Here is a 16,159-nt window from a genome sequence, read left to right on the forward strand (position 1 = left end):
CCAGCAGCTCTCTCTGTAGTGCTGGATATCATGTTGGGATACTTGGTAGTGATCCTGGTGCTTGCCAAGGTGGAGCGCAGTCTCTGCTGTAGCTGTTATAGAGGTGTTGACAGAATAGCAAAATAGCTTCAGGTGCCCATAGTCTATGCAGCCCTAGGCTAGAGGACTGTAGGATACAACATACATGGACTGCTCCCATCACCTCATAGTGAAAGGGGTCGTGTTTCTTTTTATGCTGCTAGAATGATGCTGAATCTGTCTCCTTTATCTCATTAACATACTGGGATCACTGGCATTAGGCAGCAGATAAAAGAGGCTGGAGATTTCTAAAATGATACGTAAATAATAACTTAAGCATTTCTACGAAAACATGATGGATATTGTAAGTAATTTTTATATATTTATGGACTGATATATGATAGTTTCCTGGTTGCAGAGACACTACATCTACAGCAGTCTGCACATACAGTACTAGTTAAGTTACGCTGAAGCAAGTAATGAAATATGATTGTACCCTTGTAGTAAAGTGTTGTACACCTTCAGATGGATTTAATTTATTGGCTCGCACATGCCGTAGTGCCATTTTTACTTAATGCAGGGGGGGGGGGTTATAAAATTGTTTTGCAATTAGAACCATTTACCTATATAATTGCTGCAAATCTTATCTACAAAGAGCGGGTTGTAGCAGCACAGCATTGTGGCAATGGCGACCCAAGCTCGTAATTCTGTCTTGGTGTCTCCTTCCACCGTAACCTAGATTTTATTTTTGTTGAGGTTCAATAGTTTAGCATAGACTACAGATTTTTACTTCGTGCCTGTCCTCCGAGTGCTCGAACAGCACATGGGTGCCCTCTAGGAAGGTGGGCTCCTGTCATACACAGTCTGTGCCCAGGTGTCTAAGCTGCAGTAGGTGAGAGGAGTCCAGAGTCCGGCCGGGGCTAAAGATTAAGTTATTCTTAATCTAATTCTTAACTAGACCTGATGACATGTCTGATCGACGTGAGAGGGGAATATGCGTTAGGTATTTTAATACGAGAGGTGGATATACAAAGGAGGAAGAGGGTGCGAGATCTCCTGCACATACCCATCCCGATGATTCCTCTCTGTTGTCACACACAGGTTTGTGGTCCGATACACCGCAGCCTTCCTGCAGATGCAGCACTCCTCCATAGCACCACATATCACCACCATGCTGGTACATGGGAAGCAGGTAATAAAAGCCGCTTGCGTTGACGGCTTTTACTGTGGCAGCCATCGCTTCGCATTGTGTGGATTAACAGGCGCATGAACTAACCACTGATCTCTGATAACCCCGCTGGTCACTTTGTCATTTCTCTGTTTTGGGATGGGTATATTTCTGGATTCTATAACATGTTTGTGAGTTTTTATTGCACGTAAAGAATACAATAGTGCACAGTTTAAAACAACAATATATGTTGATAATTTTAGCACACACATTGTTCAAAGTACACACTACACACCAGACACATGACAAGGCTGTGAACTTAAAGTATTTTACATATTTTAACCTTGCTTCCTGTGTTAGTCTGGTAACAATAGCTTCCAGTGTACAATATCTGGGGTCTAGCCACACTCTATGCAACGCTGCTCGGACCGTCATGTATGGTCAATTCGCTGTTTCCCAAATCCCCTGTCACATTGTCACTTAGGGCCGTTAATGGCAGTATTCACGCTTCCAATACCGCATGAAATATATTTTATTTTATCCATCATTGGACCATTACCCACCAGCACTGACCGGATTAAAATCCCCATTATCAGCTATTAGTGGCGCCCTGACGTGTATATTAAACACAGTGACTGTGTCAGACCAAGGCCCATAATGCTGATTATCCTCATTACCAGAATGTTACACTTTCTCCAGTCAGGCAGCGACGTATAAATCCACAGCAAATTCAGCATAAAATAACATCATATGTCCAATTAAATGTCAGTTACTGGCCTAGAACAGGGCGCGGATCTGCTGACCCGAGCGGACAGGAGAATGATCAGATGGCTTCTGGTTTTTTTGCTATGAAATTACTTCCCATTAAGGCGAATCTGGAATTCCTGGACTGGCGGCTGTGAGTTCTGTGACTGGTTAATGTGCAGAGTCTGTAACCTGCCTAATTAAATAGTGTAATTATATCAGAGGTTGTAGAGATAGACACGGCCATATAGTAGGTGACTCACTTCCAAAAACACCAGAAATGTTGCCATTTTATGCCCATATAAGACACGTATTATGTTCCATGCGCTCCTCTGTCTATTGTTGTTGCCCCTTCCCAATCCTCTTTATACCTCTGTCTTCCGATTGGTTCCCCCTCTGCTTCTTCTAAAATATCTCCCCTAGCCAACTTCAAATGGCAGTGTCCTGTGCTGAAGGCGGAGTCTGCATACTGGCTCCGCCCAGTCACATGATGTCACATTAATGGGCGGGTTCATAAGTCAGGGCCTATTGGTTTTCTGTAGAACAGAGTTAGGTCCTCTGTTCCTCTCCAGCCATTGTGAACTACAGGTCCTAGCATGCCCCACCCAGCCTGTATCTGGACATGATGAGACTTGTAGTTCCACTACCCCTGTTATAGTACTATGTGCACACACGTTGCTACCGCAAGCGTTGTTGGGCTTTTATTGATATTATTCTGAAATATTACTTATTTTACCACACGATATATACTTAGTAAAAGTGTTTTTGTTTAAGTTAAGTCCCAGTCACTTACAGACACTGGAGGCAGCCATTTTGTGGGCTGAACCATTGTGCGCCCTTTTGATTTGCTAGAAACCAGTGACATCACTGAAGTACTGCCTGCTAATATTCATCAGGTACTGGTTACCAGGCTGCAGGCCTGGCTAACCTGCGGCTCTCACATGTGAAAACTACATGTCCCAGCATGCCCTCCCAGCTATCAGCAGCCTATCTACTGGCAAAGCATGCTGGGACTTGTAGTTTCACCACAGATTGGCCAGGCCTGGTCTACTGTGTATAGATGACATGTTTTCTTTAAGTATGTGTTCTTCCCATATCTGTGTAATTCTTTGTTTAAAAGTTATCAATTAGGGGCAAAATACTCCGTTGTGCCAGTGTAAATGAAAGATTTTGTGGTCCCCAACATCCTTCACAATCACACACTTAGTGGCATCCAAAAACATGATTTTAAAAAAGATTTTCCAAATATGTGATAAATGACAGAATATTTTTAATTTTTCCAGAAAAAGCTACCAGCAGTCTCAGTCCACCTAATGTGCCTTTATCAGTAGGACGAATCCACGTCCTATAGCATCACACCAACACATCCCAGCATGCTCGCTGCTTGTGACCATGACTGATCACTATTATTACTCTTCAAAGTCTATTGCCTCTTGCCCGATGCACAGCCTGCACCGTTCTGGATGGTTAATGAGCATCAGCCAATTATAGTAAATTTTGCATTGAATCATTGTGTTACCTGGAAGTTTCAGTATATGACCTGAAACTCAGCGTTTGTGGCCAAGTCTTGGGGTTACTCACCCGGCTCCTGTAACTCCATTCTTAATGACTGCCCTGTGTTAATGTTACCTATTCTGTGTGTTACAATACTGGCACTTAGTGGTTTTCATGCTCTTAAAACGTAAATGTGTGCGCACACAAGAATAGTACTGTTCAATAACGTATTGGTACTTGTCCTTTGAGAATATATACATATATATATATATATATATTCTCAGACATTCGAGTCCGTTTGTGTACAACGTTTGTTAGTGGAAACGACAACAAATTCCAATAGGACAGGTTAGCAGTATAGATGGAGGTGAGTATTGACCCACAGCCCTCTGTTCCTGTAACCTGCGCAGTATAGGAGGAAGTGAAGCATTGATTTGCTGTAACTTGTGTCTTTTGTGTTTAGTGTGGAGCCTTCATTTACCTGTACAGAAATATTTCTCTAGGACATAGAGGGATTCCTGTGTTACTAATAGTTCATCTACTAGGAAGAGCCCTAGGTTAACTCATGGAAAATATAAGATTATTTCAACTTTTGTCGGAAAACGTTTGAAACTTTAACTTCATGTTGATATTGAGAAATGTTTCAATAAAATAGACTTTTGGAAATAATCCTGACATGTAGTGCACAAGAAGTGTAGGTCGTTGCTGTTGTGGGACTACAAATGCCAGCATGCCTTGCAGGTCAGAGACATGCTGCTTGGGAGGACGTGTGTCTGTAGCACCACAACAGCTAGCGATCCATGTGTTGTTTATTGGGAGATATAAATCCCGACCCCTTACAGTACGTCCCAGTGAGAGAGGGGGGGCGGTTCTCCTCCATCTTTCCTCATTTAGAACATCCACAAATCTGCAGTAATTGCCTTCTGTACTGTGTTAGTTTGACTGATTATTTTAATATTGTAATCCTCATAACATGATAATTATTGCCAGACGGCAGAAGGTCTGTAAGAGAGTAGAACTGATTATCTTCTCTGTTTTAATGTCATTTTGTGGTAAATGTTGTGAAATAAAACAATTATGGGAGAAGTGTCCTCACATAGTATAGAAGTTTAGCTGTAAAGGGGGACGCCACCCCGAAAAAACTGATTTAGGTTAATTGCCACAGAATAAGAGGCCATTAATCTTCCCATCACTCTCTTTTAATAAAACAACAGAAAAAACCTAAATCTCATTTTATTCAGTTTGCACAAATCCAGGAACTGTTTGTAAATGTCCCTGTTTCCGCCATTATGCGGTGACATAGTTGTAGGGCGCAGTTTATAAATGTGGTTACGCTACACTTGGCACTGCTCTGTTTTGTGTTTGCAGGTCTGTTGTTCGCCTCGCTGCCAGCATATTAGGTAAAATAGTGGACAGCCTTGCCCCATCTATAACTAATGCTTTAGTTCAGGGTAAGCAGGTAAGTGCACCACCACCTACCTCACATTTTATAAAACAATATTTAAACTTTAGAGTTTCCGTTGCGAGCAGGTGACGGGTTACACTGTTGGAATCACTTTGTAGATTAATGCCGTAAATTCTTATCCTAGGAAAAGATATTTTGATAAGTGAGTGAAAAGGCGGGGCTCTGAAAGGGGCGGGGCTCTGAGAGGTGGGCGGGGCTATAATAAAATTGTCTGGCGTTTTAGGTGGAATCAAGTGGACCTGCTGCCATCTACACGGTGGAGGAAGCCTCCAATTAGGAAATCATTACCTCACTGAGGCACTGGATTGGTGCAGCCCATACGGTGGTTGACTCCACTGCTTCTGCCAGGTCCACTTTAGTGGGTCTAGTTATGTAGCCAGCCATGTGCCTATGTCGTGGTGTGCCTATATTGTACATATGATTTATTGTAACTATATAATATTTGGATTATAGCTTTGAATTAGACAACAATCCTGTCCATATTTAATTCCGGATAGCTGGAAGTTACAGACAGTTCTCTATATCCCTCCGCTTAGACAATGCCCCAGTAGAAGGTTATTGACATTGTGACTCCACAGACAAGTAATTGGCTCTATCTTTTCCTAGTTCAGCTAACAAACTAATCCTGTATTCTGCCTGCTCTGGGAATACTCCATGCAATGTGCCTCGTTCAACACGAGTGTCCTGTTATTTAATGTTCACTTACAGCAATTATGCAAATGGTAAATATTGAAGTGTTTAGTGCCAGTTATATTCCCAAATAAAAGCTGGCACGTTCCTGTGCGCTGGCACGTCCTCTCGCTTCGCACACGTACATCAGACAGAATGACATCTGCATTGTGTAGAGACAATTTGCTGTTACCGGCACATGTGATACATGTATTGTTTTCTAGGTGACTCTGGGAGTCTTCGGTCACGAGGAAGCCGTCATCTCCAACCCACTGTCCCCAGGGGTGATTAAGGATATCCTCTACAGCAAGTGCAGCCCGTATGATGAGCGCGAGGCTGTCCTGCAGCAAGAACTGGTCATCCACATTGGGTGGATCATCTCCAACACTCCAGAGCTGTTCAGCGGGATGTTGAAGATCCGCGTAGGGTCAGTAACGTTTCCTCTTTTAACGAGCGCACACTTAATCATGATACAGAGACAAATACAAGAGTCACCTTTTACCCCATACATCTTCCATTTGGTCACATGACAACAAAACCTTAAAGGACAAGTGAACATCTTTAAATAAGGCGACCACTGAGCCCCATCTTGAAACATTTAGCAGCATATTTGGGCTACTAAGAGATTTTTTTTTTTTTAATATGTTGTATTATTATATTGTATTATTATTAATGATTCAATTCGGTAACATCCATCTCTCGGGCCAACAATTCCTGCTCCTCCGTCTGTGGCCCTAGCTTCCCTCCAAGGTACCACCATGTCCCTCTATTCACTGTACAGACAGGAAATAAGGGGACGATACAGGATGGAATACGGTTTTCTACACTCTTTGTGAGTTTAAAATAAGTGTTGTCTATGGCTTTTGAATCGTCATCCTACTTGTGCCGCTGTTTCCTTCCTATCTTTACAGTGTTTGTTATAAACTGTACAGTCATTGATATACAAATGACATTATTGTAATAAACTGGTTAAATAATAGTCAAGGAGATAAGGGCTTTGTTTACTGGCATTTACCTGGTGGGACCACTCTGAGATTGACAGCTGGTCAGCCAATAGAAGCTATATCGCAGCGTGAGGATAGAGAGAAGCCGATAAATAGTGAATGAATTTCTGCTATCGTGGTGACCACGCCGGGCAAAATATTCCTATCAATTACAAGTTATTTACCAAAATACAGCTACAAATGAACATGAACTTAATGTGTTATAGATCTCTGGTTATAAGTAAGGTGCATTTTTTGGGGGGTGTTGTTTAAAATATATGGATATACTTTATTCTGCAAGGATGATTTGAGTGGGAACTGCCGTCTTACCCGCTATGCTGAATTGGAATGGTATATTATCCTGGATGGTAATAGAACCTTGTCACCATGGTAACTGATAATCACTCACTTGCTGTTTCTAAGAAATCATTTTTGAATGAATGTTGATGTCCCAGCGGTTCTGAGAAATGTTTACGGTTTAGGATTTAGCATCAGATTAGTTAGGATGACCAACAACAATGGCTACCCCAGTAATTCATCACAAAGACCACAGGATTGTTGTTATCTGCTGTAAGGTAATGTACAAGATGCTCAACTCTATTGACAAACTATATGATCGACAGATCATCATTTTTTTTCCCACAGTTGCACGATGGTTAGCATTGCTGCCTCACAACGCTGGGGTTATGGGTTTTGATTCCAACCAGGGCCCTATCTGTGTTGTCTGTTCTCCGCATATTTCTTTGGGTTTCCTTACAAGGTCGGAGACAATACTGATAGGGTAGTTGGCTTCTGACGAAAATAGACTCTAGTTTGTGTGATGGGGAATTTAGACTGTTAGCTCCAGTGAGACTCGGACTGATGTTAATAATTATTAGAGAAACGCGCTATAAGAATAATACGGTCATCATTATAAATGTCATCTGAATCCTCAGCAATCTGGAGTGTCTATAATACTGCTCGGAGGTTACGCAGGACTGCGCCATTATAAAACCGAACGTTTATCTCCCCAGATTCATTTTGTTCAGGTTGATTTTCTGACGAGTATAATGAACCTTTCGCACACAGAGAGCTTTCCATTCTTATAATGATTTGATTTAGAGCCTCATTATTGATTTCTGCTCTGCAGTTCTTCTTGAGAGCCCTAGTGCTTGGGAGAACTATTACTGTAAGACCCTCCGCACAGCGCCTGTGACAGGGTTTTAAGGGGGTGAGGGTGCATGGGGATATTTCTGGAGAGGATGATATTTGTCTGTATTGATGGTATTTACCTCGTAACCTTTTCAGGGCTGTGTGTTTTAGTGCATTATGTCATGAAATGCGGTTTGACCTGTGTCCTCACACCTGAGAAAATCCTCATCAGGTTTTTTTCTTGGACCAGGTGTCCGACACCTTCGGGTTTTCACGTCTCTCCGCTGCTTTATAGCCGCCATGCCCAGATCGCTGTGTGTACGAGGTATAAGGTAATTCCAGGATTTTCTTTTGCCCGTTCCATGGCTGTAAAAGTGCGTGTTCACCTAACGTGCACTATATAGCCCCTTGCGTGACATCATAACGCACATCCTGATTTGGAGAGTTGTCTGCAGACATCATCATCAGCTATTTATATAGCGCCACTAATATTCCAATACACCTGAACAATGCATTTGTTCTTTTCACGTTTCGGTTTCCCGGATGTAACGTCTCGTGTATGACAATGTTGTCTGGTCCTTCCGAGAATATCATTGGAGGGCAGCGGATGTTTAACGCTCTGTTCATTTAGCGTCTCACTTGGGATTTTATTTACATATTTTAAACATTTAGGGGTATATTTAATAAAGCACGATAGTGCTTTTAACGGGTAATTAAGGTCCCACAGTGTCCTCCGCAAATTTATTAAGGGGGCATCGCAGCAGATATCATGGATATCTGCTGCTTTGCATTCCTCTTCGTTTTTGGGAGCAGTCACCATTCAACAGAATGGTGACTGCTCCTGGCCGCAATATAACAAGTCCCGAAAAAACATTTTTTTCGGGAACTTGTCATGTTAATGTACGCCAGCTGAAGCTAATGCTGTCAGCTCTGCTCCGAAGAGCAGAGCTGGACAGCGCATGTGTGGAGGGATCACATGATCCCTCCCTGTCACTCAGCGCGCTCTCTCTGCAACTATCGTTGCAGAGACAGAGAGGGGGATCTGTGTGCGCATGTCCAGTTCTTGGAACTGGACATGCGCAATTGAAGAGTGAAGAGAAGACCCGAAGACAGCGCTTCCGAAGAGGGGGGTAAGTATGATTTTTTTTATCACTGAAACAGCAGTTTTTCGGAACTGCTGTTTCTGTGCAGGGCTGTACATAAATGTGAGAAATAGTTCAATCCTTATCATTGCGATAAGGATTGAAAACTACTTTTCACTTTATGTGAATATTGATAAATGTGCCCCTTAACCTTTGCACTGTTTGTGAACCCCCTTATTCGCTACTCCCCATGTCTTCTAAATTCTGCTACGACTTCCCCGTGTTGTGGAACATAATAATGACTGTAGAAATGCTCGCGGTCCGTAAGGTTTTCTACAATAGTCAGTGATAAGAGTTCAGGAGTTTGTCGCCCCTCTGCATACTGGACAGCTTAGAATTTTCGTTTTTCTCTGGCTTGTAATGGACGGTTTCCATTCTGTAAAACTATATTCCGCAGAGTTCTGTGAAAGGAGTATCCCAGGGGTGGTGGGTTTATTGGTACTATATCTTAGACGCTCAATTAGAGTAAACCGCAAGAGAGTATGTTAGTTACAGAGATGTCCCAGAAGCCTCCTCTGCTGGTTGTAGGTTAATAGTGAAATTACAATTGGTTATTGGGCTCATTATTTTGGTTAGTGCGCCATTGTGTGTAATCTATCTGCCGCCTGATTGTACAGCGCACAGTTATGAATGGAGGGGGGATAGTAAAACGTTTTACTCCTTACAGTTTAACTGCCCAAAATAAATCACTGACCCTTAGGTTGAATGTCACACCAGGTCTTGGATCAATAAAACCTCACATTAATGCAGTCCCAGAGTGCTCTTCAAAATAATAAAACTGTAATATTGGATTGTAAGTGTATTTACCCCCATACTATAACATGTTCTGTTCATTACTACTTACAGTTGCTGTAATTAATGGTTAAAGCAGTTCTGTCCCCACACAGTGGGGACAGCCATCTTTGGGTGGACCAATCATACAGCCTATTATTCCCTACACTGGAGACATCACTGAGGCTTGAGTGTTTCTGACAGTCCTTCCTATCGTTCCTTCCAGGTGGATCATTCATGCCATGAGATACGAGCTGACAATCCGCAGTGGGCAACAGCCAGAGAAGGACATTTACCAGCTGTCTCCAAATGAGATCAAACAGCTTCTCCTGTGCATCCTGCAGCCGCAGCAGTCGGGGAGGTAAGAGAAGCGTGTGCCGTGTAACTTATATTTCTGTAGGGTGATCGCTATGTTGTTAGTTAACTAGTTATCTAGAGCAGCTGTCATCTACACACAGTAGAAACAGCCATTTTGTCAGCTACACCCATCTTCATGAGAGTGCAGCCTATCCAATCACTAGGAACCAGTGACATCACTTAGTGGAGGCAGCCATTGCGATCTCGTGATGTCAGCACTTCCTGGTCAGTTGATAAACCACTTTCTCAGAAATATTGGCTCATAAAACAGCTGGCTGTATTGAGTATAGGCGACTGGTTAACTTTATGATCCAAAACTTTTGTAATTCGCCATAGTAATTAATAATAACCGCTGCAGCAGCCTTGTGACCTCGGACAGCGTGTTCAGACTCAACATAAACTGTATATTTGTGCATTTTACAAACTGATATTCCATATTGGGTAAAATGTTCTTAAGCTGTGTCTGTTAAGACGTCCTTTAAATCAAACTAGAAATAAAAGAAATATGTGTGGGGGGTTGTTTGTGTTTTTTAATTTGAATATATCATTTTATTTAGATACCTTTTTAATTATTATTTACAAGTGGCAGTATGGCATTACATAAGATTATATTTAGAGTTACTCTATCTAAGGGGGACATCACATTGATATCTGGCTGTACATATTACCACCTATACAGTAAGAGATTTCCGCTCTTTTCCCTGCGCACCCTGTAGTGCTTAGCAGACCATTCTGGGGCACTCCGGTTCACATCGCTTCCATTAAATTCCCCCCTGACTCTATTTACTGACTGAGCCCCTCTGTCCCCCAGGTGTTGGCTGAACCGGAGGCAGATTGACGGCTCTCTGAACCGGAATCCGGCTGGGTTCTATGATAGAGTGTGCAGATTCTGGAGAGAACACCAGCGGTATCATCGTGTCCGGCAAGTTCCTCCCCCAGGTAATATACATTTCCCCAAACATCCCCCTCGGTTAGAGTCTACTCAATTCTCTAATTACCTGGCTGGTGTTACTGCCGACTGCTCTTCAGGAACAATTTTCCTGCCCAGTGAAGCTTACAATCCATTATAGGTGCTGTGGAGACAGAAGCCAACGCTGTCTGCAGGACGTGCCTCTGTTATTCAGTCAGAGTATCTAATGGCAGCGTTTAGAGGTTGTAGAGGTATAACACTAACAGTGATGGGAGATTAATATTGCACCTGGGATACTACAAGAGGAGCAACGTTAGTGAGTAGGCGAAAGCACTGAAACTGAATTCTACATTGGCTCAGGGGGAGTGAATGCAGAGAGCGACCTCCTCATCGGCTACATTCAGCTCTCCTGCTTGTGCCGTGGTGTAATACAGCAGCTGTAGGTGTGAACTGCGGGACTATGCAGAAAGTGACGCAGTTCCCCCAGACTACTTTTGTCCTTACAGTCCGCATAATGTGTAACAATGGCGCAGTCGCTTCTTCAAATTTACTTGGACAAGATTTGTGCCTCACTCTGGCTTAGTGTGTTAGTCTGTGTGATTGGCATCACGGTGAATAAAGGTTGTCTGTTTTCATAGTGTTAAATGTAAGCATCTTGTTCTCCCTGCAATCCTGTGACTTTTGGATTGGAGTGACACTAATTGCTGTGCCCTCCTTACAGTCAGTTTACCTGTCTAGCTGCGGTGTTTGTGCTGTATATAACTATAACATGTTACAGCTGTACAGAACCTTTCCATCCCGCTTAGATAAAATGACAATTATTCATCAACTGCCCCAATGCAACAGTGACTTTAATGTTGGTAATTAGATTCTATCCAGTCTGGAGCTTTTATCTCATGTCTCTGTACAGCAACCCACCCTGTCTGACATGACGATGTACGAGATGAACTTCTCGCTGCTAGTGGAAGACATGCTGCAGAACATCGCACAGCCGGAGTACCGGCAGCTCATCGTGGAGGTAACACACAGGTCCATGTTAGTGGAGGTATTGGGGGCTATCATATGGTGCAGCCTAAGACTCAGCTGGGGTAATGTATTTATGTGCTATCAAGAGACAAGACTGTCGCAGCGGGTATCAAACTGTTGGAAATAATATTTAATAGTTATTTTTGAACGTAAACCTTTCATTAGGTTGACAGAGCAGAATTTTTTTGAGATACAGGTTTGATGGTGGGGGAAGGTGAGTTTTCCTATGCACACTGGACTTCCTGTTAGTATTGTATGATACTGCAGGAAACATATGTTCAACAGGAGAGAAAAGGACCATCACATACATGTAGACTTTAGTTTTGAGATGAGAATAAGTTAATGCATATAAACAATCGTATTATAGGTTTAATTATGCATAATCTAAGTTAAATGTCCATCCTAATAATCACTATTGTCTGAGGTATGAATGCTTTGGGATCAGTGGTGAGATATCAGTAATGTATGATAGTAGAACTGATAACTTTAGACACTTGCTGAGTTCTCCCTCCTCAGTGAAGGATTAACGCAGCCATCACTAACCCCCAAACACCTTGTGTCCTCTCTCAGCTGCTGATGATCGTCTCTGTGATCCTGGAGAGAAACCCGGAGTTTGAATTTCAAGAGAAAGTTGATTTGGACAAACTGGTGAAAGAGGCATTTAATGATTTTCAGCGAGACCAGAGCCGGCTTCAGGGAGCGGAAAAACAGGTGAGTCAGGAATCTGTGAAGGTCACCGGCGTCTACTGCCAAGTCCCAAGATAAAGATCTCCACAATTCAACCACGTTACATCTGTCCAGTCACCTGTAAGTCCTGCGGTGACACCGGGGAGACTTGTGCAGTCAGTGTGTGGAGGGAAGAGATAAGAGGTGGATAGATTGGGGGGGGGGGGGGGGGGGGGGTATTATTAGTACAATCTGTGATGATGGTGGCTGGAATAGCGGATCCTGTAATGTTCTGTAAGTGATAATATGGGAAGCACAGTAACTCTATGTGTAATGTCAGGATGACAACAGGATACACACACGTACATAGAGTAATTATGGGGCTGCTCTGCACCACATCCGGCACTGGCCCCAGTGAATTATGTATTGTTGTATTTCCAGAGCTAGATCTCTTCTACTGACTTTATGGAGGCTAATTAATAGTGATCATTTTTCCCCTCATTTGGGCCCCCTCCTTATGTTATGTGACCTAATAATAGAGACATTAATGTCATCACACTATGATTATAAATCTAGTATAGTTGTACTGTTCAATGATAATATTATTATAATATGTATAAGTTAAAAATAATTTTATGGATGAACACTGCACAGTCAGCTTTAAGGCTGCTCCACTAGCTGGGCACCGGTCTGGAGATACCGGACAGTTTGCCGTTACCATATCTGGGGTTTGTTGGAGTAAAATTAAGAAACTGGTATAATCTGTCATATAGAAACATTTCATCGTGTGATGCATTTCAGGGAGAGTTACGGAAATCGGCTATAGGCAGCTATGTAAAGAGCCACTGTAACCAGTCCGCCGTTTTCATGTGACCTCCTAACATACATTCTCTTGGTTACTTCTAGCGTGTTACAGAGCAGTCCGTGTGCATTTCACTGGGAGGGGGAGGGAAAGACACATCTACAAATTATTTTACATTAATGATGAGTGTAGGGTTCTCTATATTGGTTGAAGTATCCTGGGATGTGAGATAAAAATCCTCTTATTTATATATAATATAACGCTGATGTTCAATACACTTACTGTCAAGTATATATGTGATACAGGCTCACAGTATGAACAGATATCTATGGAATTATTCACACTGTACAGTTGTCTGGGTTATTAGACTTTGTGTCTCCTGAAGGGGCCCCAGTAACCTCACCGTTCAGCCCCGTAAACCGGTGTTGACATTTAGAGGTTACGCAGGACAAAGAGAAGCTACAGAACGCTGCCCTACAACACACAATCTGGGGCCTTCCGTACTAGACCAGCACTAGGAAACAAAAGGAATAAATCAGGCGAGTGTGACTGAACGTCTGTCGCTTTTTCTAATCCTCCTAATCCGTCGCTCTCTCTCTTCCCTCTCAGGATGACATGTCTGCCTTCTACAACACTTCCCCGCTGGGCAGGAAAGGAACCTGCAGCTACCTGACCAGAGCGGTGATGAATTTGCTGCTGGAAGCCGAGGTCAAGCCGAGCGGCGATGACCCGTGCAGCATCAGCTAAAGATGCCACCAGCGTGGCACTGCGTTTACATCTTGCCCGTTGTACTATACCCAGTGATTGGTGCCAGCATGGCTGAGCTTCTTACATACGAACGCCTGGTATATGTGATGCCCGCGCCACTGTTGTATGTTGGCTTAGTAGACTGTTTCGTCCAAACTACGGCATCTTAGACCATGTGTGCACTGTGGACGCAGCAGAAACACGAACGGATGTAACAAAATCATGTGGAATAAGATTATATATTTCCATGTATTCCTCTGATTTTGTAACAGATATATTACACATACAGTACCGTCAGCTGAAAGGTGCTAAAATCCATACGTTATCATGAAACATCACTCAATTCAGATTTCATATAAACAATATTAAGCTTATCTAAAGCAGTATTGTACGTTGTTCCTGTAGCTCTATTATAGGTACCCAGCCCCCCTACCAAGGTAACGGAAAAACTATATAGCTCACATATGGAATGGTCACCCGTCCGCACAATTATACTGCACTGTATGTTAATAGGCTGATGATAATATATTATGTAATATAGATATTATTACAATAATCATCATCTATTATGGTTTTTTATATAATGTAAAAAGTGGATTATGTAAATTGGAATAATCATTTATTAAAAAAAAAAAAATAGACAGACCTGTAGTACTTTCTTATAGCCAGCAGGTGTCACTTGTGCTGTGGTCAGTATGATGACATTTAGTCAGCGTCACAATACAGTACAACAATGTACAGACACATGCAGCTATTTAAAGGTACTACAGTACACCCTTAATATATACCTTGTATAAGGATAAAGAAATTTAATTTACAATTTATTAATAGAACTTCTCTCCGGCCAGCACCTAGTAAGAGAAGAAGGATCCTTTATACCAATAATGAAATTTAAAAACACTTGCTGTGTCCTATAGTCTGTCTGGCTGCTGTAGGGTTTGTTGTGTGCATTAGCTCTGATGCCAGCCATTGAACTGAGCAGATATTAATTACCTGCAACAAATCTCAGAATTTCTCAGCTTTATTTATTGAAAATCAAGTTCTCTGAACTGTTACAAGTATGAACTGTTGGTACCTCAGCCTCTGGGCAACCTGTGCTGTCCAGCTGTTGGGAAACTACATTTCCCAGCATGCCTTGCCAGCCAAAGGTCCCACGACCTCTAGGGAGCAACAGAGGTTGCCTAGCTTCGGTGTAGAACGTCAGGATTTCTGGTAGCTGGTTGTATTAGCCGCACTCCCCCATGTGTGTAGTGTGTGTATGTTTATAAAGGATGTTTGGTACAGATGCTGTGAACAGAGACAAGTCTGGTTCCATCCTTCATCTATCAGTGTTCTGATGTACCCAGTACCCTCTGCTCCTCTTCACAGCACATGTCTGCTACCAAACCAATTAGTGTCTTTATGACTTGGAAGAATAATTAAATAAAGAGGCTTTAAAGAGTGATTTGCATTTCTCAGAGTCTTTTATTTCTTGATTTTATACTAATTGCTGTTACGAGGCAATATTTGTAAAGTATTTATTTACAGTAATTCAGGACACAGGGAACATCTCCTAGAAAGCCCGGCACGTGGACAGCTAAAGTCAGTGTAAGTAACTATACAATATTATAATGGCAAAAACAGATCAATAATATGTAAATGAACTCATTACATAGGACTACTTATTTATACGTATCTGAGATTTTAATTCTTTGTGAATATATTTTATTATTTTTAGATATACCACTCTAAGGGGGGTATTCAATTGTTAGCGAGATCCCCGGAAAAATGAGCGCTCAAAATATATTAGCGTTAATACGGTAGTTTACTCGCTGAATTTCATCTCGCAGCTCAGGGAGCTGCGAGATGAAATTTAGCGAGTAATTACCGTATTAACGCTAATATTTTTAGACTGCTCGTTTTCCGGGGATCTCGCTAACAATTGAATACCCCCCTAAAGGTGCTCATAGTAGAAATCACTTCAAATATTAAGTGTTATCGTCAATAATGGTCAGAAAATAACCCGGAATTGTACAAAACAGTGTACGAACTCTGCCAAATAGTGCGGCTTATAATGTAGTTTCCAC

At 42.2% G+C, this 16,159-nt stretch overlaps 1 protein-coding gene across 1 annotated transcript in view; it reads left to right on the forward strand.

Moving 5' to 3' along the window:
* Nucleotides 1–15,537, forward strand: part of PHKB (phosphorylase kinase regulatory subunit beta) — a 154,600-nt gene extending 139,063 nt beyond the window's left edge. The window contains 9 exon segments of the mRNA XM_075189251.1: nucleotides 4,793–4,883; nucleotides 5,783–5,985; nucleotides 9,812–9,946; nucleotides 10,754–10,821; nucleotides 10,824–10,844; nucleotides 10,847–10,881; nucleotides 11,763–11,870; nucleotides 12,449–12,589; nucleotides 13,956–15,537. Of these exon segments, the coding sequence (XP_075045352.1) occupies nucleotides 4,793–4,883; nucleotides 5,783–5,985; nucleotides 9,812–9,946; nucleotides 10,754–10,821; nucleotides 10,824–10,844; nucleotides 10,847–10,881; nucleotides 11,763–11,870; nucleotides 12,449–12,589; nucleotides 13,956–14,093 (940 nt within the window). The 3' untranslated portion in view covers nucleotides 14,094–15,537.
* Nucleotides 15,538–16,159: the final 622 nt, after the last annotated feature.

This window comes from Mixophyes fleayi, chromosome 10 (genome assembly GCF_038048845.1).
Source record: "Mixophyes fleayi isolate aMixFle1 chromosome 10, aMixFle1.hap1, whole genome shotgun sequence".
Lineage (NCBI taxonomy): Eukaryota > Metazoa > Chordata > Amphibia > Anura > Limnodynastidae > Mixophyes > Mixophyes fleayi.